General features: G+C 37.9%; 3 protein-coding genes and 1 non-coding gene across 5 annotated transcripts; 1 reads left to right on the top strand and 3 right to left on the bottom strand.

Moving 5' to 3' along the window:
* Nucleotides 1–2,577: 2,577 nt before the first annotated feature.
* LOC140776544 (uncharacterized) lies at nucleotides 2,578–7,389 on the bottom strand. Its single transcript, XM_073120281.1, has 4 exons — nucleotides 6,848–7,389; nucleotides 4,990–5,475; nucleotides 3,097–3,612; nucleotides 2,578–2,996 (listed from the first exon to the last, which is right to left on the bottom strand). Exons 1-4 carry the CDS (start codon nucleotides 7,346–7,348, stop codon nucleotides 2,916–2,918), a joined length of 1,584 nt encoding a protein of 527 aa, XP_072976382.1. The 5' UTR covers nucleotides 7,349–7,389; the 3' UTR covers nucleotides 2,578–2,915.
* Nucleotides 7,390–7,575: 186 nt separating this feature from the next.
* On the top strand, nucleotides 7,576–10,856 carry LOC140775878 (uncharacterized). Of its 2 annotated transcripts, none has more exons than XM_073119357.1 (6): nucleotides 7,576–7,721; nucleotides 7,819–7,963; nucleotides 8,038–8,195; nucleotides 8,536–8,620; nucleotides 8,706–8,778; nucleotides 8,871–10,856. In XM_073119357.1, exons 1-6 carry the CDS (start codon nucleotides 7,630–7,632, stop codon nucleotides 10,133–10,135), a joined length of 1,818 nt encoding a protein of 605 aa, XP_072975458.1. In that variant the 5' UTR covers nucleotides 7,576–7,629; the 3' UTR covers nucleotides 10,136–10,856. The 2 variants fall into 2 exon arrangements, with proteins under 2 accessions (XP_072975458.1, XP_072975457.1); XM_073119356.1 differs by having other exon boundaries at nucleotides 8,700–8,778.
* A 148-nt stretch (nucleotides 10,857–11,004) lies between these two features.
* LOC140775879 (protein MALE DISCOVERER 2-like) lies at nucleotides 11,005–15,796 on the bottom strand. Its single transcript, XM_073119358.1, has 9 exons — nucleotides 15,347–15,796; nucleotides 15,110–15,245; nucleotides 14,108–14,179; nucleotides 13,013–13,156; nucleotides 12,806–12,925; nucleotides 12,363–12,694; nucleotides 12,094–12,284; nucleotides 11,879–12,011; nucleotides 11,005–11,792 (listed from the first exon to the last, which is right to left on the bottom strand). The coding sequence occupies exons 1-9, from the start codon at nucleotides 15,438–15,440 to the stop codon at nucleotides 11,215–11,217; spliced, it is 1,800 nt and encodes a 599-aa protein (XP_072975459.1). The 5' UTR covers nucleotides 15,441–15,796; the 3' UTR covers nucleotides 11,005–11,214.
* A 1,809-nt stretch (nucleotides 15,797–17,605) lies between these two features.
* TRNAG-UCC (transfer RNA glycine (anticodon UCC)) lies at nucleotides 17,606–17,677 on the bottom strand. Its single transcript has one exon. It is a non-coding gene; the product is annotated as a tRNA-Gly (tRNA).
* Between the last annotated feature and the right edge of the window lie 4,060 nt (nucleotides 17,678–21,737).

Raw genomic sequence — 21,737 nt, 5'->3', positions numbered from 1 at the left:
ATATATATATATCATCGTCAAACATGCAAGCTAGATGCAACTAGTGTTATCAATAAATGGACGTGACAGGATTAGGTTTTATCATGCATGTGAACATACCACTCGAGATTAAAATTTTAAAATGATAAAAAGTACTTCCAAAATTATTAGATGGGTTTCATTTCTTTTCTTAATTTCCATAAATGTAACATGTAAACAAGATATATAAGCTTCATTTGCCTAATTCAAGTGGTAACCATGTCATATATATATATATATATATATATATATATATATATATTGGATATAACCATTTATTCATTACTTTATGTGGGCATAGCATAAGAATGACCTGATTTAGACCACACTTGCATAGCTTCGTTTTTATCGGCTTGACCTTGCAACCATGCTGATGTTATTCAAACCTAACCTAGAGAGAATCCCATAGACTCGATCAGTAAATATTCTCCCTTCAATGGATCAGATAAAAAGACTCAGTATCGGTTAGGGAGACCAATCATTCATCTCTCGTTCAATCATTTTCTCGGTTCGTGTTTATGTTTGTGTTCGAGTTTCGAATGGTCTCAAATGATCTAGACACCATTCATTGAGAGCTAAATAGACATGTTTTTTGTTGGTTAAATTCCAAAGAACGGACATTATTAATGGTCAAGCGATGCAAGAGAAGTACAAAAGGAGGACTTTAATTTGATCATTAGAGCTGCAAGAAACAACTTGGGTTGTTGGACAACTTGGTCCTTGTTGGAATCCCATGACAAACTCTTGGGTCCCTTGAATAGATGGCAACTTGATTACCCTGATAGAAAACTTCAAAAGTTTGTGACTTTGAATGACCCCGCCTAGTTGGGCATGTGTCAATACTGATAGGACAATTGATTGGCAATGTCTTGGGATAATTTTTGGAAATGAAATGATAACTATGCATTATCTTGCAAGTTTGTGCTTATATTATAAATTGGTCTAACTGGTTTTGCCTTAAATTAAAAGTTGTTAATATTTTATTCTCATATAATCTATAATAATATAAAATTATTAAATTTTAAAAATTAATTGAAGGAAATTTTCAAAGATTACCTTTGTCGTTCTAATTAACTGATTTGTTTTATCTTATTCTCTAAATTTGAAATATTTCAACCTCTTCTTTTGTTTTTCAATATAAGATAGCAAAGTCAACAGTTTCACATTAGTCTAAATCATATTGGAGCATCGTGGTACAGATACTAAGTTTAATTTTAGACACCACAAGAAGAGAGTAATTTAAAATTTGCCCTAGTTATTTATTCTAATTTCCTTAATTGATTCGATATCGATATTGGAGCAGTAACAGCTAATTTCTTATATATACGTGACAGGATCACCTTTACCGAGTGTCAAATATAGCAGCTAATGGATGAATTGGTCTATAAATTATTTGAATGATTGGAAAAGTTTCTTTGATTGCTAGACCACTTAGTAACTTTAGCAGGACATTACGTACTACACTAAAATAATTGAACGAATTAATCATGTCGCCAATGCATGCAAATTATTTCTTAAACTTTATTTATTTGGGAGATTTGAAGCACCAAAACCATGTGATATTTGGAAGATGATACAAAACCTTTCTACCTTCTGATAGTTATATTCCACAAGACAGCCAAAGGCCCAAAGCTCATCTCTTTGTCAATACGTCAATTAGTGGTTAGCATCACAACCTATTCCCTTCTCTTAATATTTATCCAAAACTAAGGAATCCAAGACGGAAACATGTTTGGATATGCTCGTTTTGTTTCTGATTGAAAGCATCAATTAAAAATCAAAATAAAATAAGAAAATTCTCAGAAAAGACTTTATTAAAGAATTCAATTTGGACTCATCAATGGAATTGCAGCTTTTAGAGATTTATGGAAAAGTAATTGGTTTGGGACAAGACCATGGGAAAGTGGATTTTTGTAGCTTCGTTCGGCTAAGATTTATACCAAGTGAGCTTTGCAATTAAATACATCAAGGGGGGAAGGAGGAAAATAATATTCCAAGGTGAGTGAGTTGGAATTGAAAAGTATATAGCTACTACGGCTCCTGTGATAGTTTTTAATATGGGTTTGGTGAGAAAAAAAAGATTCAATTGCACACCCAACCTGGAAAGGTCAACTCATTAATACTTTTCTATGAGTATATTCTATATTACCATGCAATATTTTATGATATGGGAGCATCACACATGGTCACACACACGAATACCGTGAGTGAGGAAGGATGTCTGTTGCTATACTCCACCATGCATCCATGGGTTGCATTGTATGCCACATTCTCCCACATCATCATCTGCATATATGGCCGCATGTCATATGGTTGCTGACATGAGATAGATGATCCATAGACCATTTATTAAACTAAATCCAAACTGGACCAGACAAGTGGTTGAAATCCAAGGCATTCTAGCTCTGTGAAATAATCACCAATTTTAAAAAGGAAATATTGCCCCATAAGTTTATTACAGTGGAATGAGATCAACAAGCAAAATATATCACCAGAAGTTATAGTCGGAAACAGAAAAATTAAGAGCCAATAGAGTTTAAAAAAGAAGAAGAAAGAATCAGCTTGACAACAGATGATTGCATTAAAGAGTACCCAGGTTGTTGCCTTATTGCCATGCCAAAGAGCAAGATATAAATTGCCATTTGCGAATCAAAGTACAAGGTTTGACAACCCAGAAGCATGTGAGTGGAAATAAATCATATTCTCCACGGTTGATTGGCTTCTCTGTCTTTCATGCTGCAAACCAAAATCGTAAATAGAAAAGTTTTTGGCTCAAGAAGTTTCCTGCTGTTTCGCAATTGACTCAGTAAACAAAACAATTGTGATTACATATTCTGATGGCCACTTGCCTCGCAGGCTGCGGATAAGATAAGAAAATCTTCATCGAAACATTCCTACTAGGGTGAGGAGAAGTTGAACTGTATTCCCGTCTTCCCATGGTCATGCTCAAACTGCTTCAGTATGTAGCAGTAGTTTATCTGGAAGAAAAGAAAACAATCATGTTAGCAGGAGAAAACCCATGCTATGTCTTCTAGGGAAATTCTAAAAGATAAAAGACATTATAAATTCATAACAAACCTCTAGGCGGAACAATTTGGTCGGCAAGATTATGCCAAACCCGGCAGAACTTCTAAATGAGTAAAGAAATTTTTGGAAGGAAAAATTCTTAAGCTCATTCTCCGTCAACTTAGCAAGATTCCCAGCACAAACAAATGCATGGCCATGTATACCAGACTCTCTGAATAACTTTAGAGGTAGATCAAATGACAGATCGGCAAAGGCTGTGACTGCTGCATCGCCTCCCAGGACATCTCTTCCTGGAGAAGCAGGTGCTTCATCTTTACCTGGTCTACTGGGAATAAACCTTCGTGAGTCTGTAGGGCCCAATCCTCTTGTTTTGAAACCCAACAATGTGGACGGCCCACTCAAGTTGCAAACCGGAGAAGACTGACCACCCAAGTAGAATCTCTCAGGCAGTGGTGAGACTAAGTCCTTGAATCCTGCCCCCCATGGCATAATGACGCCTGCTGCTACTCCAACATTAAGAGCAGCATTAAAGAATCCCAAAGGCAAAGCACCTCGAAGATCAAACTCCTGTTACAAAGTTTTTGTGAACAATATTAAAAATGTAGTCCTCTGAGAAAAGCAGCATCTAAGTTTAATTTTGAGCAGCTATCAAGTTACAATCATTCATGAGAGGAAATTCAACATCAGGAAATTGGAAAAATATCAGGTAAAGAACACCAGGGCTACCAATATCAGCAAATAACTTTCCATCAATCAAGAAAAAAAAGAAGCAGATACTAACAGTTCTATAAAAACAGCATAAAATAATTCAAGTTAAAACTTTAAGTAGTAAACTAACAGAATTTCTCAGCTGCAGTGTGGTCTCAATCTGTTCTTTTTTTATTCCAATCCATCAAATAATATTCTACAATAAGCCCTTTATTTCTCTTTAATTGGACACCTCTACTTGTCTGATGACACTTATCATGAAAATAAATTTAGATATATTGTTAAATATAGTCCATTTGCAATACCTATCTTTTCTGGAACTAAAATAACCCTTCATCACATATCCAAATAGTCTATTATTAGCATTGAGGAATCTGCTCGCATTGTTCCTATCCATATCACTGTCCATCTCGTCTCTGAGAAGTTAAAGCCACATTTTATTCATCTAAAATTGTTGTAACTCAAGATTGATAAAGATTTTGCTGAGCTACTACTAGTTTCTCCATCTGGAGTTGAAACTAACACCTATCATAGAGAAAGGGAACCTCCATTAGAAAGAGATAGTGAGTTTCAAGGTCCAAAGATTTTGTAGAAAGCTCCCCCTGAAGGCAGGTAAATGGAAAATAATGTAACAGGATGGAGAAAAATTGATAATAGATAACATTATCTACCAAAGTAACATAACCAGAAGCTGCAAACCAATCAATCTTAAGGACCTAATTTCCAACTCTCACTTTAAAGCAAGAAACTGCTTCTTGAACAAGGAAACAACAAATCAGATTAACAATCATGTAACAGAAATACAATCACTGCTATCATGACTGTACAGAGGAATAGCCTTCAAAGACTCTACTCTAAGGGCATTGGCTTGCCCTCTTTCAAACCAAAAGGCAGAAGGGACAAAGAAAACTTCAGCTTCAGCAACAACCAGAAACAATATGCATGAGGATCCATAAATCAAGAACCTCTAAGTGAATTAGCAGAGGTACATACAAAATACCCTTTAAAGAGAAGTAGGTAGTATGAGACAAAATTTTGATACAGAAGATATATTCCAGAAAAAGCTAAGCTTAGAATAAGAAAACTGCTCTCTAACTCTCAATACAATAGATATGATGAAAATTTACAATTTAGTGTTTAACTATGCTGATAGAACAATGGAGAATGTATAACTAAGCAAATTAAGTTAATTGAGAATCTGCCATAATAAAAGACCAAGAAAGACAGAAAATATACCTGCCGAAAAAATCGCAAGCTCCTGCTGTCTGGTCCTAGACCACCAACATGAGAAGAAGATAGAAAAGCATATCCACGAGTTGGTCTAAGATGTGAATCCCTCCGATCAATTTTATATGTATATTTTATTGATGACAGAAGGTTGTGTCCTAACTGCCTCCTTATAGACTTGGATGACATGCGAGATGGATCAGTTAAGGTGCGCCACGTAAGATTATATATTAAGTCATGGTGCGTGGTCGAAAGCAAACCAAAAGAAAGGCCCATCAGACTTTCTTTATAGGATGAGAACTTCAACCAGTCCTGAGAAAGCAATGACACTCGAGCCATTAAAGGAGTTGGTATTGCTTTGAATCTTGGCAGGGATATGCCAGCGCTTATCTCTGATGCTTGATCCCACCCATAAGCTCCAGAAGCATCCCAGATGTCAGCATAGCCCAATAAGTTTTTCAACTTGAGTGATCCTTCTAGTGTCCAAGCTCGAGACTGCAAAGGATGAAAAATCTTTAAGCAACACACCAAAAACAATCTCGATATAATCAGAATAACTAGCATCACCAGCTAATCTGTGTTGACTTTTTCAGGACATTAAGTTCGTGTTAACACGTAAAAGTATGGGACGCTATATAAGCAATCATGCAAGACATGATCCATAAGAGAATACCAAAGCTTCAGTGAGGACTATCATGTTGATAATACATCCAGCATGTTCTAATGTTGTAGTAGTTATTCCAGATTTCACAGAAAAAAAGCTTCATTTGGAATCAAGCATGTTGCTTTTTGCCCATCTGTTAATATTTCTGTAAGTTTGATAAAACACTGGTACTATGTTAAGAATTATGATTTATGTATTCCCTCTTTTCCTGAATAACCAAATTTGTAGCATATTCAAGACCACCTAAGAGAACCATCTAGTCAGGCGCATTGAATAATCTGCAGAAAGAGCTTGAACTGGGCTTCTTACTTAAATCAAACTGGAGAAAAGGAAATGTTCAGATTCCATGGTGATTGGGCCTATATAAACTAATGAGTGTCTGCAGATCCATCGAGAGAGCTGTTCATTGAAACCCTAGATATTTTGGGTGTATATTGCAGACAGCTAGAAAAAGAATCCTCAATAGCACAATTTATCCATGTTAGCCTTCTATGGGAAACCGAACTAACCTAAGGAAAACCAACTATGTAAAGACTTGTTGAACTACCTAACAAACCAACAACTTAGTAAATAATAATAAGGCCATAAAAAAAGAAAAAATTAGAATATAAAATATAAAGACCATCATTATCTAACAGTTTAAATTTTTAAATGTAGCTAGTAAGTTAACATGTATCAAAGCAGGGGTTAACATATGTTGGTTAAAATATAAAACCTCACCGTAATTAATTCAAGTCTACTTCTTGGGCCTATCAAAAAATGTCTCAACCTGAGACGCGAGGGGGAATGTTAGCATATAGAATATAAAGATCATCGTTAATTAACAGTATAAATTTTTTGAGTAGTTAGTGAGTTATCAAAATGGACATGGCAATTCATGACCAAAACACCAAATTGGAGTCCAACGATCAATCAATAGCTGATCAGAAGATTAAAAAAAAATCAGCTTCAGACCGGAATATTTTGACCTGGACTATCTTCCAATTTATTCATGCGACTTCAAGAAACAATGGCGCCAATATCAAAAGCTAATTATGTGCAATCACTTCATAATATCCTTCAGAACCCCTTGAAATAATTTCCGATCTAGACTCCACAAACTTTATTTGGGAACTATGATGTCAAAATAGAATCAACTCAGTGATCTAGAAATAGAATCATTAGCCATGAATACTTGTTACAAACGAGTGAAGCAGATCTCACCTCCGGCTTCGAGTACACGCCGATGTTACCAGTGAGGGGATTCGCCGCCTCAACTACCTCAATAACGACATTAGTCGTGCCGGGGAGCTCCGCCGGGCCCGCGTCAAGGGTGATGCTAACCGAATCGAACATCTCCAGTCTCCTCAGCCGCGCATTCGCGAATCCGGCAGCCTGTAGGAGCTCCTGCATCGTGGAGGCTCGCCGGAAGGCGTCGAGGACCTCGGCCTCGATAACAGAGTCCTTCGTCTTCGAATTGCCCTTGATCACCACGTCATGGACTCGAAGCCTCACCGGCTCAGTGGAGAGCCGGTGGAACACCGATTTCATCCGCTCCCTCTCGGCGGCACCGTCCAACTGTTGCTCCTCCTCTTCTTCTTCGTACTCCTCCTCCTCTTCCTCTTCGTCTTCTTCTTCGCCGACTCCATCGGGGTTGTCTTCGGAGGGCTTTGGCTCTTGTGAGCTAGGGTTAGGGTTCGGATCGTTGCTCGAGTGGGAAGCCATGGGAGGAGAAGGGGTTTGATGCTTCTTTGCTTTAGAGGATCTGAGGAAAGGAAGTGGCTTTTTTTGGACCGGGTGAGGGGAGCAGGAACAAACAGGGCAATGGGCCGGATAGCTTAGATGGGCCAGCTCATGGCCCATGAGATTTATGAATAGAGAATTAATAATGAAAATAGTTGAAGTTAAAAGAGCTCCTCTCCTCACTCATCTCCGTAGACCCAAGGCCCAAATAGCGGCGCCATTTCAAATTGAACTCTCTCTCTCTCTCCCTCTCTCTCTCATCAATGGCGGCCGACTACCAAAAGGAGCTCCTCTCCTCACTCATCTCCGACATCAAGAACTACTCCGGCAGAGACCCTCTTCGTCCATGGATCCAGTAAGCCAACCCAACCCTAAGGCAAAAATATCATTGTTTTTTAACTTCTTCCTTATTTATTCTAATCCAATCGCCCAACTAATAATTCCTCCTGTAGTGGAGTCCGAAAGATGAAGGAATCCCTACCTCCCCAAATCCTCAAATCCAATCTCCCTCGGTTTCTCCAGAAATGCGCGCAGACCTTCGAATCCGACCGTAGATATCGAAATGACTCTCGATTCCTCCGAGTTTGGATCGAACTGGTGATGTATTATTTACCCAAATCCCGTTTGCTCTATCTTTTGGGCACCTGTGATCTAATCTTTATTCTTTATAGATGGATTATGTGGATGATGCGAAGGTGATTTTGAGAAAGATGGAGAGGAATCAGATTGGGTTAAAAAGGGCGTCTTTTTATTTGGCGTATGCTTTGTACTATGAGAAGAAGAAGAAATTTGAGAAGGCGGAGAAGATGTACCATTTGGGGGTTCAGAAGTAAGTCCTATTTCTTTTCGTACTGCAGTAGAATTAGAAATTTTGGATATACCAGCTTGTGCTTTATATCAAGTGTAGAGCTTTCTTGTGTTCTTGATTCTGGTGTGAATTAGGTATTCTCTGTAAGTTACTTTCGACAACTTTTATTAACAATTGGTCATTCGGTCCATCAACAAGAATTGAACCTTAACATGACCTGGAAAAGTGAAAGTATGACAGGTTTGTAAAATGTTATCGTAATGCAATCATTGTTATCTTCTTTTATCTTCATAGTGATATATTTATTATGGCTAATCAAAATGTTAACTAAAGCTGACATTCACATTGAATTGTTTAATAGTCTCGCAGAGCCTGTTGGTGAGTTACAGAAAGCATACGAGCAATTTCTTCATCGGATGGAGCTGTACAAGAAAAGGAAAGCTAAAGTATTGATCTGTTCTCTGATCACATCTAGTTAACTCCTGCAAATACTGTTTCCATTAGGTGCTCATATATGCATTCCAGCTGCAGGAAGCTATGTCTAGAGGAAAGAAATCAACTTCGCAGAGTATTAGTCAAGGTGGCCATGCAACTGAGGATGAAGGTTTGCCTTTCCTAGCTTCATCAGTGTTTTCATCATATAATTTTTTCAGTTAAATTTGCAAGAAAATATGCAAGTAACAATATCTCATACAGGGGCCTCCAAGAAAACTAATAATCTGATCCACAAGGATTGTGAGATATTCCGAGAGGGTATTACTGAGAATTTGGATATTGCACATTCTAAGGACATGTTTAGGAACATGAATATCACCGGAGGACGTCCGGGATCTATTGAGGGTGTCTACATGAACTCTATGGAATTAAAAGATGGTACCATGGAAAAATCAGGAAGCAATTGTCATCCAAAGCATTATGCTGATGAAGATCTAGGATCCAAACAAAGTGGTTTACAACCCCAAGGGAGCACTAATATGGATAGTGAAAATTTGAGTTGTAGTGCCAGTGATGACACTTTTGTCGTGAAGTTTGTAGGTTCTGCTTTTGTTGGCAAGTCTGAAGCGGAAGATGCTTGCCATCATGGTCTAGTGGACCCAACTATAAACATGAAGGAGGCCATGAGTGCCATCAATAGCATGTTTCAGGAGCCATTAGAGCCAGAACCAATGGTTAGGAGAAGATCACATCGAAACCAACCAAAGATAAACCAAAAGACCAATGGGTTTGAGATCTTTATTGATGAAGGTGGGGCAAACCTATGCACACAAAATCCCAAGAATAACAAAAATGATGTTAAGCATCCTGCCAAACTGCAGCCCCTCGTGCATGGAAGGGATGCATCAAACAAGCAGACGAAAACAATGTTACAAAAACCATTTGTTGGAGAATTTAAAATACTAGCTGATGATGAGGAAGATGAGTATTGTGAAAAATATGACGAAAGAATTGATAGGCATTCAGAAGGATGCAGGCAGCCTTCTCATGACCTGAATGGTTTCTGCTATGCAAAACCAGATGGTTGGAATCTTCACTGTTGTGATGATATGAACATGACTAGTTCTGGACTGAAAGAGGATACAGTTATTCAAAGATTTGTTGGATCTGCCGTCTTTGGTGAACCGAAAGTGGAGAATGCATGCCACCATGGTTTAGTGGATCCAACTATCAACCTGAAAGAGGCTATGGATGACATAAACAGCATGTTTGGAAAGCCATTAAACTTTTTCAAGGATGAGAAACCAAAGAGAAAGCAAACTAATCCATCATCAGATCCAATATTAGCTACGTGTGGATTCTCTATTTTGGCTGATGACGATGTAGAAGAAAATTCAAACGACCTACCTTCATCAAGCACACTCTGCAACAATGCAGGAGAAAGTGATCTATTTGAGCCAACTATTTTTACTAGGGAGGCAATGGCTGATATTAATGATATGTTTGGAAAGCCGTTGGACTTTTAAAATAGATAGGCCGTAAGGTGTCTAAATCCTGCAACAAAAGCCAGATGATTGGAGGCATTTGTCTTTGGTCTCCTGATTTTGTGAACAGAATTCTCTGCCCTGATACATGTCTGTTGTTTAGGTATTAGTTGAAGTTTTTACTGTACACTCAGTATGGTGAGATCTCACAATGGTAGATTGGCTAGCTAGCTAGCAGTCAGAGGCAGATAAAGTCTTCAACTGTTCAACATCTAGTGGTGTAGTGTCACTTGGTGTTGCTGGTCTTAGCAAAATGTGTTGAGTGCTAACTTTTTCCGGTTGTACATACTAAAGAATGTAAGGGGATTGCAACCCAACTAGTTGGTTGTAAATCATCTCGAGTTCATGCCTCTCTGTATCCTTTCTTTTAATTACCTATGAAATTGGTGAGGACCTTTTTTTATATGGAAGGACATCACGGTGCAGGGAAGAATGATGCCATGGTATAGCATTTATCCCGATAACTGAATCATAAACTAGAGCATAAAGATGGGCGTCTGATATTGGTAATATGTCTGAACTGATCATTGCTGGTACTATTCTTATCCGAAAAGGAGTGGTGATCACACAACAAATGAGTGCATACTGATGATTTTACTATTGCGTAATACAGAAGACTAAAATATGAAACAGAAGGAATCAGGTCTACTTTCCATCAATCAAATGGAAATGAATGTTCTTGTTCAAAAAATGCCTTCGCTCTGTACCACCAATTATTCCATATGAGAAACGGGAAATGTTGTATGTAAGAGCTCTGCAAAGATCTGAACATCATTATATTCAGGATGGTGGCCGCTGCCGTGCAAGCTTTTAGTATCGGAAAAAAAAAAGAAAAATAAATAAAAGAGGACTTAAAAACTGAAAAGCCCCAAGAAAGTGCTAGGCTTCGTGTATACTGTATCCAAAGCTCTATGCAGACTGTACACTTTTCCTTCTTAAGTTACTATGAACATAGTGGCAAAGAGTAGGTGCAAAGGTATCAAACAGATAACAAAAAACAATAGGAGGGGAAAGAAAGGGGCAATCAATCATTTGCCAATCAAGCTTCGCCTATTTTGTTACTAAGTAGCCTCAGCTGACATAATTTCAAGCTCAGCCCACCACAATGGAGATAATCTTGGAGTTGCTCCATCTGGTGCTATTGATGTAATGAGTCTCATCCGGCTGGCAACCTCTGCCACTGTTGGTCTCTCTGTCATCTGTGGATTTATACAGGACCTTATCACCTCACACAGTGCAGAGATATCATCCTCGGGGACCGAGAGTGTCGGGTCAACCATATCGTTAAGTGGCCTCTTTCCAGTGAGATAACTCGAAGCCCAGAGCACAAGCAGGCCATCATCCTCCTCAAATGGAAGTCTTCCAGAGATTATCTCAAGCAGCAGGATCCCAAACTTGTACACAATGCTCTCCTGGTCTGAGCTCTCAGGATCCACTCCAGCTCCAGCTTCTTTCTCCTCATTCCAGAATCCGATATCTGAAATCTTTGCAGCATAATCTTCAGTCAGGTAGATGGATGATGAGTTTAGATTTCTGAGGATCACAGGAGGGTCGAGCTGGTGCATGTGCTCTAGACAGTAGATTGTTCCCATGACTATACGAAGACGGGCAGCCCAATCCAATTGTTCTGCTTCTTTAACTGAAGATAACACAACTTTGTCAGAAGTCAGCACTAACAAATTTAGGAATCTTTTGATAGTGTTAAGATGGATAACAGATACTCACTGTGCAAATGCTCAAAAAGTGTTCCATTTGGAGCATATTCGAACACCATCATCCTGGTGAATGGCTCTTCGTCTTCACAGTAACCCAGAAGGTTCATAAAGTTTTTATGGTTTACTTTGGACAATACAGAGATCTGGACCAAGAACAAGTTGAGCTTAGAAAAAAATCAAGTAAAATAAATATTTGAAGAAATAGATGGGAGGTTAAATGATTACCTTCTTCCTAAACTGATCCTCAGATTGATCTGACCACTGCACCCCAGATGTCAACAAAGTAGATGCCACTGCTATTTCAACTCCACTTGAGAGTGTTCCTTTGTACAATGTAACATCCGATAGAGAACCAATAACATTGCTGAAATCTTCACAAGCTGATTGAAGTTCTACGCGTGCTAATGAAGGTACACCTGCAGTGGGAGACACATAGTCAAGAGTGAGAAATAAAATGACAAGAACATTGGAAATCCATGAGAGCAGGAACTGACCTGTCACAAGCGCTTTCTGCAGTTGCCCGCTCAAACCTGTAGCCCAGGGCAAGACCTTACCAATCTTGTTGGCTCGGATACAGAGCAAGTACACGGCTGATAGGGCAACCAGGGAAAAAAGCACTCCTCCAACTGACCCATAAATTATCCAGGAAGTTACATGCTTCTTTTCATGGTCGGTGGATGGAAGTTGTGAAGGAGGGGATTCAACAGTAACTAATGAGGGAGATGGGGCTGGAGGTGTTGAGGGTGGTGTCTCTTTTGCGTGTCTATGATCTGGTGTTCCGTGATGGATCTGCAGAAGTCTCCTTATAGTGGCATTCCCAACTTTCCTATACAGATAAAGGCATTTCCAGGGAATCAGCTTTAGTTATCATAAGTACAATTTTCAGATGTCTAAACTAAGTTAGGAATCTGATTAAAACATAAATGAAGAGCCTAACCTTGTAACTGATCCCCTGGTTGGCAACACAAGATTTTCATCAGCTTTAATCTCAGAGAGTCTAATGAGCTCATAGAGTTCTGGTGGTATGTCATCAGAAAATATGTTGCCTCTAAGTGACCTGTAATATTTATCATGATATAGAGCATTATGTTCTAGTTGCAATCATGGATCTAGTAATTAGCGTACTGAAGAGGCTTCTACTCACAGGACTTCTAGGGAAAAAATGCTTCCAAGTTCAGATGGAAGTGGTCCGCTAAATTTGTTATTTCCCAAGTCCAAAACCTCCAGTTTCTTCAAGTCTCCAATATCTCTAGGAATGATACCGTAAAGGGAATTATTGTTCAAATTGCTGCACGATAGGAGAAAAAATTAAGAAGAGCACCGGAAGTATAGAAAACATCATTCTTAGATGCTAGAGCATATGTTAGGAATCAAACATGTTAGGTTTATATGATATACTAGCAGAGGTACCATATAAATTAAGCAGTAAAATAAAAAATTCAGATGCTTGATGGAAACATCATCCTCCAATAAAATCTCCCTGGCTATCAATCCACATAGGTGCACAATCTGATGGAGCCACCTAATGCTAGACTGTATCATTCAATATTATCATCATAAAGCTTTTACCTACATCTGATGCTATGACCATTTCACACTTTCCATCTTGTCAGGCAAAGATTCTTCTCTTGCTATGGAACAAGGACCTCATTTCCAACCTTCATATCTCCACATGATCCTTCTGACACCAGCTGTGCGGTCCCAATCTCAGGCTTTCAGAACTCCCTTCTTCCAATCTATTCCTTCTACAACTCAATTACCCTATAGGCCTATATAATCCAGTATCAATTTTACCCTCCTCCTTCTAGCCCTAAAAGAAGGTTCAACTAAGCCAAGATAATTTGACGAGAGCCTAAGAAGGAAAGTCCCTTAAGCAGCAATGGCATGGAATGAGCAGAAAGAGAAATTCCAATGTCCATTATAAGCTTCATTGTTTTCTTGCTAGTTGTTGGTGAGATCACTATTAATGTTCTTATGTATATAAAAAGGATCACATAGTTATACTTTTATAGGCAAAATAAGAAGCCTGTACGAATAAAATAAGCAAAAGTTCCAGATGGATCATAAAATCAGCATACTTCCGCATTTTCCATTTGAAAGCCAAGATATAGTTAAAATCACTCAGAGAAGTGTACTAATGACAATTAATTAACTTGGAAAAATACAAAATAGATCTGTGGAACATAAAAATATGAAATGCACAACCTTATTATTGAGGAAAAAGTTTAGATGTGCTTACAGAGTCCTCATGTGGATAAGCCTGCCAAGAACAGGTGCCAGTATACCCTTGAGACCAAGATCTTTCAAATTCCTAACAGAATAATGTTCCAATTTAGAAACTGAAGCTAGAAAAAAGAAAACATAATTTTTCTGTCAAATTAGAACAGTAGGAAATGAGGAAGCCACGCTAGTTAGGCGCTTTCTTCAGATGCATCATTTTGGATGACCCATAGCAATATGCACCTTCAACAAAGCATGGCAATAAAAATGCACAACAATGATTCTTAGCTTGATCTTAAAATCTAGATCTAGTTAAACACTTAAGCGTTGCAATCTTCTCCCTCATAACATGGGTTACCTCTGTTCAAAGGAGCAGTTGGATCTTGGAGAAATGCAGATTTAGTTTTCAACAGATGCGACCTTATTTATTCAAGTGAAGTGGACATGGAGAGCAAATTCAAGCTATTACAAGGCCCTTTTTCTGTTCGTTACTTCTTTAGCCGTGGTCTATTGTTGAAATATCAAACTATTGCAGTCCCTATTTCTTTCCATTTTAGGCCACGCATTTTTCTTTCTTCTTTTCTCTCTTTCTATGTAAATCTTCATTTTGGTAATTTTGCCCACTTGTGTTTGGATCTGAAAATTGGCATCTTTAGAACACAGAAGCTGAAAGTATTCTATCCACTTCCTCAACTTAGGAAAATATGTCCATTATCTCATTGAATTAGGGGGGGGGGGCAGTGCAGAAAACCTAGCTAGGAATTAAGAGCCTGCGTTCATAGAAAATTTGCAATTTGATAGGCAATGGATAGATGGTTATTGCCATCCATTACGCACTGCTGTAAAGCAAACAAATCTAAGACTTATGAATTAAGATCAACAAGATTTGTAGTTCTTGCGAGAAAATACGGTCCTTATCTCAACTGAAGTCAAAATAATAATCACAGTTATTTAGGCAAAAAAGAAAAGACTACTGAAGAAGAAGAAGGCTAATGCTTCAGGAAAAGTTGGTTGATCTTACAGAGCCACAACTCTTCCATCATCTGAGCATTCAACTCCAAACCACGAGCATGGGCAAAGAGACTCTTCCACCCAATTCCAAAGAGCGCCATTTGGGTCGATTTCGATACCCTTTTTAAATCTCAGAAGGGCTCTCCCTATATTGCAAACATCCAGGAAAAAGAAAATAAACAAGATTGGATAAGAACCCATACCAAGAAACCCATCCGAGAAGCCATTTCACCGTTAAAAGTCCTACCTTCATCATTGAGAGAAGCGCAAAGCTCAAAGTTTACATGCACAAGACACAAGCACAAGAAGAAGTAGACCATCCTAAGCTTCCACCTCTCCATTTTTTTTTTTCTTTAAACGCCCAAGAACTCCTCTTTCCCCTCTTGTTCTCTTCAAGAAAGAACCCAACTGCAATCTTTCGAGGGGCGGTGCGAACAATCAAAGGAAACCCGGAAGTAAAAAAAAAAAAAAAAATTAGCTGAAAATTGCAAGCGCAAGGAGCAAAAGATTCGAAGAAAGGGTCGGATTTTGGGCTCTTCAGATGACTAGAAAAAACGCGGAGCAATGACTGTGTTTGGTTCAGAAAAAGGATCTCGCGTTAAGTCGCATTCTGGAATTTCGTGGAGTTTGATTCCAAATATGAGCCATTGCTTGCGGCTTTGTCTCCTCTCCTTCTTGGAAGGCTGCTGCTGGCTTTCTACAGTCCTTTCTTATTAATTCGCCTACTGTAACTTTGACCCCACCTCAATTATTGGGATCACTCGATGAGAAAAAAAAAATTATTGGTATTTTTCATTATCACCACCTACATCTTGATCTACTTATTCTCCGTTTAGGGTTTGTTTGATACCTACACCAAGTCGAATTTAATAAAATGATTGCTTTAATTAGATGACTCCTTTTTTTCTTTAAAGAATAATAGTTCAAATAAAAAAATAGAGTTGTTTTGATAGGTAAGAAAGACACTTTTTAATTTATTTTCTAATATCAAACATCAAAGTATATATATATATATATATATTCTCATAATACTGTTGAGAAAATAGGGTTATATCGTGATGTTTACTCTGAGACTTTTGATAGAGCGTTCGAAGGAATTTTCTAGTATCTGGATAGCGTGCCTAATCAATGATATTCGAACATGTAAATGTTGTTCAAACAAACTTTGAGACAATTGGAGTTTTTCCTCGCGACCAACATCCTAATGAACTTGCTCTCACTTGCACTCTTATGTATAAAAAGTATTTATACTTTTTAACTCTTTTTAAAAGCCAAAGAAAATTATACCATCCCAGTTGATAGAGAGCCTAAACTTGAATTTTCTGGAGAGCATCTTACTAAAAGTTGGTCTTGATCACAACTGAGTAAAGTTAATTATGACATTTGTGACCCTCGAGCTAAGTCATATAAATTCTCTAATTTGAGTATCGAAAAAATGAACATCCTATAATAAATTATATAAAGTTCGGTCACCAATAGTTTGAGTTGGATGAAGAAATATTAGGTGAATTTTACACTAATCAGGAATAGTCTTCCATTTTTATTATGTAGGCGGTCAATACAGGGAGACGAAATGACCTTTGAGACCAAAGTATTTTGTGTTTATAATTATGAAACTTGGATAACTGAATTAATATTATAAGAAAACAAAATTATATACACATAGTACTCTGATTAAAATTTATTAAATACCCACTCTCTTACGTATTATTTTACTTGGTCTATTTTGGAAGACTTCAGGAAAAATACAAGGACGTATGAATTGTTGACAGGGCTACCTAATATTGACTATGTCAACTATTTCGGCCTTGGATTTCCACTACTTTTATGAGTGATGAGCAATGAGCAATGAGCAATGGCCATGAGGGGACTTAGCCTTCACTGGGAATCTTATCTTAAGATAGAATATAATAAAATGCTTATACTGAGATTGGGTCCATTTGCAGCCAAGTGTTGCCCCCCCCCCCCCCCCCCCCCCGAGTTGCTCGGAGGCCAGGCCAAGTCTCATTCACATGGTACTCTCGTGCGTAAGAATAATTCTTATATGAAACTTTAGTAGTAGACTCGTTATACGTTACACTAGTTTATATATTTTTTATATTCATCTCTTTGGGTATTGAAGTTATCGGTGCTTTGAAACGAGGTCGTTATATTATTATAATAATATAGGAGAAGTTATCCAGCCATGTCTTGGTGACGTGTCATAGAAATCAAACAGCTAGGAGAAGATCAACTTATCAACTAACGTTGGGGCCCACTTGGCCAGGATCGGCGCACACATCAAACACGTGCGGCCGACTGCAGGCGGCCCAGCCTTAGTACATGCATTTAATTTTAATCTTAATTTTAATTTTTTAATTAACAATAGAGTTGGATTAGCCTCTTCTTTCTTTTTCCTGAGGGCAACCAATAGAAGGCCGAAATGGGCTGGGCCTTTTCAGAAGCTGAAAGTAAGCGGCCCAGCCTTAGCATATATGATGACAAAAAATGTTATTAAGTAGGTAGATGCGTTTGCCGGGAGTCGAACCCGGGTCTATTGCTTGGAAGGCAATTATCCTAACCGTTGGACTACAAACGCACCGTTGCGGCTCCAGTATCAATCCATAGCATACATCAATGGCGACTTATCCCGAGTATAAATGAACCCTAGTCAGTAAGCGAAGAGAAATTCTTATTCCCGTCTTGTAATTTCCTAGGAAAATTTTTATCCTCTTCGATTTTGCTTCCTAATTTCGGAGAAATTGGTGATTTGTTGTTAACTTTTCGAATGTGGATGAAAAAGATATTATATGATCAAGTAAAGGTTGTTTCTTGGAGTATTTCAGTGTAATTTGTGTGTACTTCAAGTCGGACGAGTTTTATATTTTCTTGAGGACAAAGGGGAAAAAGAAGAAGAAAGGATTAAAGATTTTTTTGGTCTCTGCTATCTTGATTTGTCTTATTTTTGGGTCGACATACAGGGAAGCGTTTTGACGAAATGTTGTTCATAGTTGACGTCTTCTTGCCATATAATAATGCATTGACTTGCAAGTTGCTGCATTTAAATGTAGTAGGCAGTAGCTTTTGATATATCTTAGAAGCCAAAATCTCTTTTTGAGAAAGATTCTTTTATTCAGCTATGCATCTCTTGGTGAGCGTTCTTCTACGTGAGAGAAGGATGACTGTAGGATGATCAACTATGGTAAAGGTGTTCATTGTCTTTAATTAGTGGATGGTTTGCTCCGGAAATGATTCATATATGCACTGGATGCGGACTGCTACAGCAATTTGATCAGAGTTTGAAACTGCAAATTGTAGTATACAAAATTCGAAAAGCTTAACAACCAATTTTCCATTGAACTCAATCAATCATAGGAGTCAATTTTTCATTATAGAATATCGACACCGCCATGGACAACATCAAAACTAGATCAGTTGTATGCATTTTGGAATTGGGAGTTCGGGACTTTGGAAGTCTAGCCATAATCTTTGTAATGCCTATTCTCTAATTGCTTTCTTGTAAGTGCTGAACATCCTTTTTTAGATGCTCCTTTATTGGTTTTGTAAAGACATAAGTGGAGATATTCTTTTCTGAGAGGATTGAGGCCTAAATCTATTGGAAGAAGTTAAAGAATTTTAGTGATTTACATTAAATATATATACAGTTCAAGATGGTTACGATATACACAATGAGAATGGATTATCCAGTGTATTCATTCGATTTGTAGATCGGAAGCATTCAAATGAATTGAAGAATTTGAAAACAGTGAGAGTAAGATCAATGGTTTAGACTCATATAAGTTTGGCATTCATATATTTTGGAAGCTCTATCAGAATATTAGTTCTGTTTCCATCTGATGCATACACAAGAAATTCTCAGAATATTTCACTTCTGGTTCTAGAATTTTGAGAGACAAATATCATTTTCCATTTTCATATCAGGTTTTATTTCTTATGTTGACTTGATAGGAATGCAATCCCACCGGGCTGCTATAATGCCTTTTGTCATATGTGACCATGTAAGGATGATGATCGCCAAAGAAACATGACAATATTAACAATCACTATAAAATCTGACGATTGAATTGTATGACAAGCGAGTTATACACGTTGATTGGCATAACTGTTTGTTTAGACTGTTATTTAACATCAGGGCAATAAATGAGCTTTGCAGGATAAATTGACCTTGCAGATCTTGCTTGATCTGTAGCAATTTGATACTTGGTGTTGCTTTAGCAGATAAGTTAGGCAGCTATACAGATCATCATATGGCAGTTGTCGTTCTGGAGTTCTTGAGTTCCTGTTAGTTCCTTGACTGCCATAATTGCTGTCAAATTGACAATTATAAAGGATCTTTGGTTGCTATCATGACAGCTCTTGAGTTTGTCGTTGAACTGTAGCAAATGATAGGCAGTGTCCAGGAAGTGCTGTTGCCAAATTAAAATCTCGGAGAGTTTAAACTTATGAGAAACAACTAATTTTGAAGGAACCTCCCTCCAATTTTATGCAGCATAATAGTGTATTATATTGAATCATGTGGAGACTGCAGAAAATTTTCCAATTAAAAGATCCACTACCAGGGATTATATGTAACAAATCATTATCTGGACTGCTGCTTTGCTTATAAAAGCTTGCTACTTTGTTCTCAATTTTTTGAGATGCCAAAAGCGATAGTCTAGATAAAGAACTTGTTATATGATTGCACCTTTTGTGATGAAAGTAATACTTGCATCTAGAACTTAAAGTGTGAAAGCCATGGGTAGGCTACTATTTAATGTTACCTCTGTCGTTTTCCTCATATGCCTCTAGCTCTTTCTTCTGAGTACTGTTATAGATAGAGAATCTTTGATGCACAGAGGGAAGTTTATGAAATGGCAATACTACTCCACAGACAGATTTTGCTGTGTCAATGAGATTTAGCTGTGGCTAGGGATAGAAATGTATATCTGTTATTTAAGTTAAGTTAGCAGTGGTTGATTTGCTCTCCTATTATCTCAATCCCTTTTCTTTTGAATGATTTGTGAATTGCATTTATTCGTACTTGATTTATTTTTAATTAGGGCCTTTTGAAAGACCTTAAAGCTTTTGGCTTCTTCCACAATACTATTAAGCACTGCAATCTACTTGACTAACTTTTTAGTATATTTTGTGGCAGAAATATCTGAGTATAAATTCATACCACGTACTGTGGCTCAGAAATATCTCAGAACTGCATGAGGACTCAGAATATAATCTCTGTTTGTGTGCGAGCTTGTTGGCGGACAGGAAGTGGTCAACTGTGACACTTATTAATCTTGAGTTATCTTTTAGCCTTCTTATCAAGATGTTGATCTCTGGAGCTTTGTTCTCTAATATCTAGGGGATGTAGATGTTTGATTACCCCAAAAGGAATGTGAATGGTCAGAATGAACAGAGAATTATGATCACAGATATCATTTATTTTATTGTTAGACATCATTTTCCTTGTGCTATTTTCTTATCTTCAAATTTTTTCAAAGCAAATATGTTTGGTCTCAGGAGAAAGTCTAGTCGGCTGTATTCTTTTTTTTTACATATATCCCAGTTCCCTTTCAAATTAACTCTTTGTGAAAAATCACTGATGTAATTACATACTGAGAATTCGTCACAGGCCTTACTAGATTCATCTATCCCTGCTTCCATTACCAAAATTGCGATGTGAGTGTTAGATTCTTATTGATTAGTTTTATGTGTACACTGTTAGTAGCAACAACTAACAAGATGATGAATCCATGTGTCATTCTTGCAGGTGAACCCCAAGAGCTCCAGGATGCAAGCAGAGGGCAATTCCTGCACCCCTAACAATGCAGCCATATGCCTGCTTGTGGTTAGAACACACACTGTGACAGCATCAAAGCCTGACACTAGCACATTAACTAGATACAAGGTTGCTATTGCCATTGTTATCCGGGCCCTCCCCTAAGATGGGAAACAAAATATTTGAATTCAATATACTCTAAACAAAATAGATTCAAGAATAGAACTTCTGTCGTCAACATCAAATCCAAGTCCTTTCAAATAATCTCAAACTTGGAAGAAGCTTCAGAAGTCACTGGTAAGTTGTATGAAATCGTTATGAGCTTGTTATGCCGATTTTCTTTCGGAATACATAGTTCTGTATCTATTCACTTCATTTTTTTGAGATACACTATGAGTAAAACTTGGTACAAGTGAACATGCTTCACCTTGCACTTAAACTTACACCAACTTGGAGCAAGTTTAGCATTTACTCCAAAGTGGATGGAGCTGATACTTTCACCGTCACAATGAATTCAAAGCCCTTAATTATTTCACACATGTACCCATTTGATACAGAGTGCCCCCACCACCCCAACATTGGGTCAAAGGTCTCACTGCATCAATGCATGCACCTGATTCTGCTTTATTTGGACATTTGAAATCTGTCCCTATCTCATGGGGCAATCTAGGTGACTATAGAAAGTGAGTGGGGGTGCTTTTGGAGGGGGGGTCTATGTCACATTAAGTACACTAGCCTTGGAAGTTTATATGGGACTTCCTACTTGGAATTAGTTCTGAAGACATTAGAACGTGACATGTGAGAAAAGAGCTCAAGAATAATTAGAGAGGACTGAGGAGCTCAGCTATCCTGCAACCTCACTATGATGGAAGGTCCATGGCCC

Source organism: Typha angustifolia, chromosome 14 (genome assembly GCF_048772165.1).
Source record: "Typha angustifolia cultivar Huaian chromosome 14, ASM4877216v1, whole genome shotgun sequence".
Taxonomy (NCBI): domain Eukaryota; kingdom Viridiplantae; phylum Streptophyta; class Magnoliopsida; order Poales; family Typhaceae; genus Typha; species Typha angustifolia.
The sequence above is the reverse complement of the archived record's forward strand: the minus strand, read 5'-3'. Positions and strand labels throughout refer to the sequence as shown.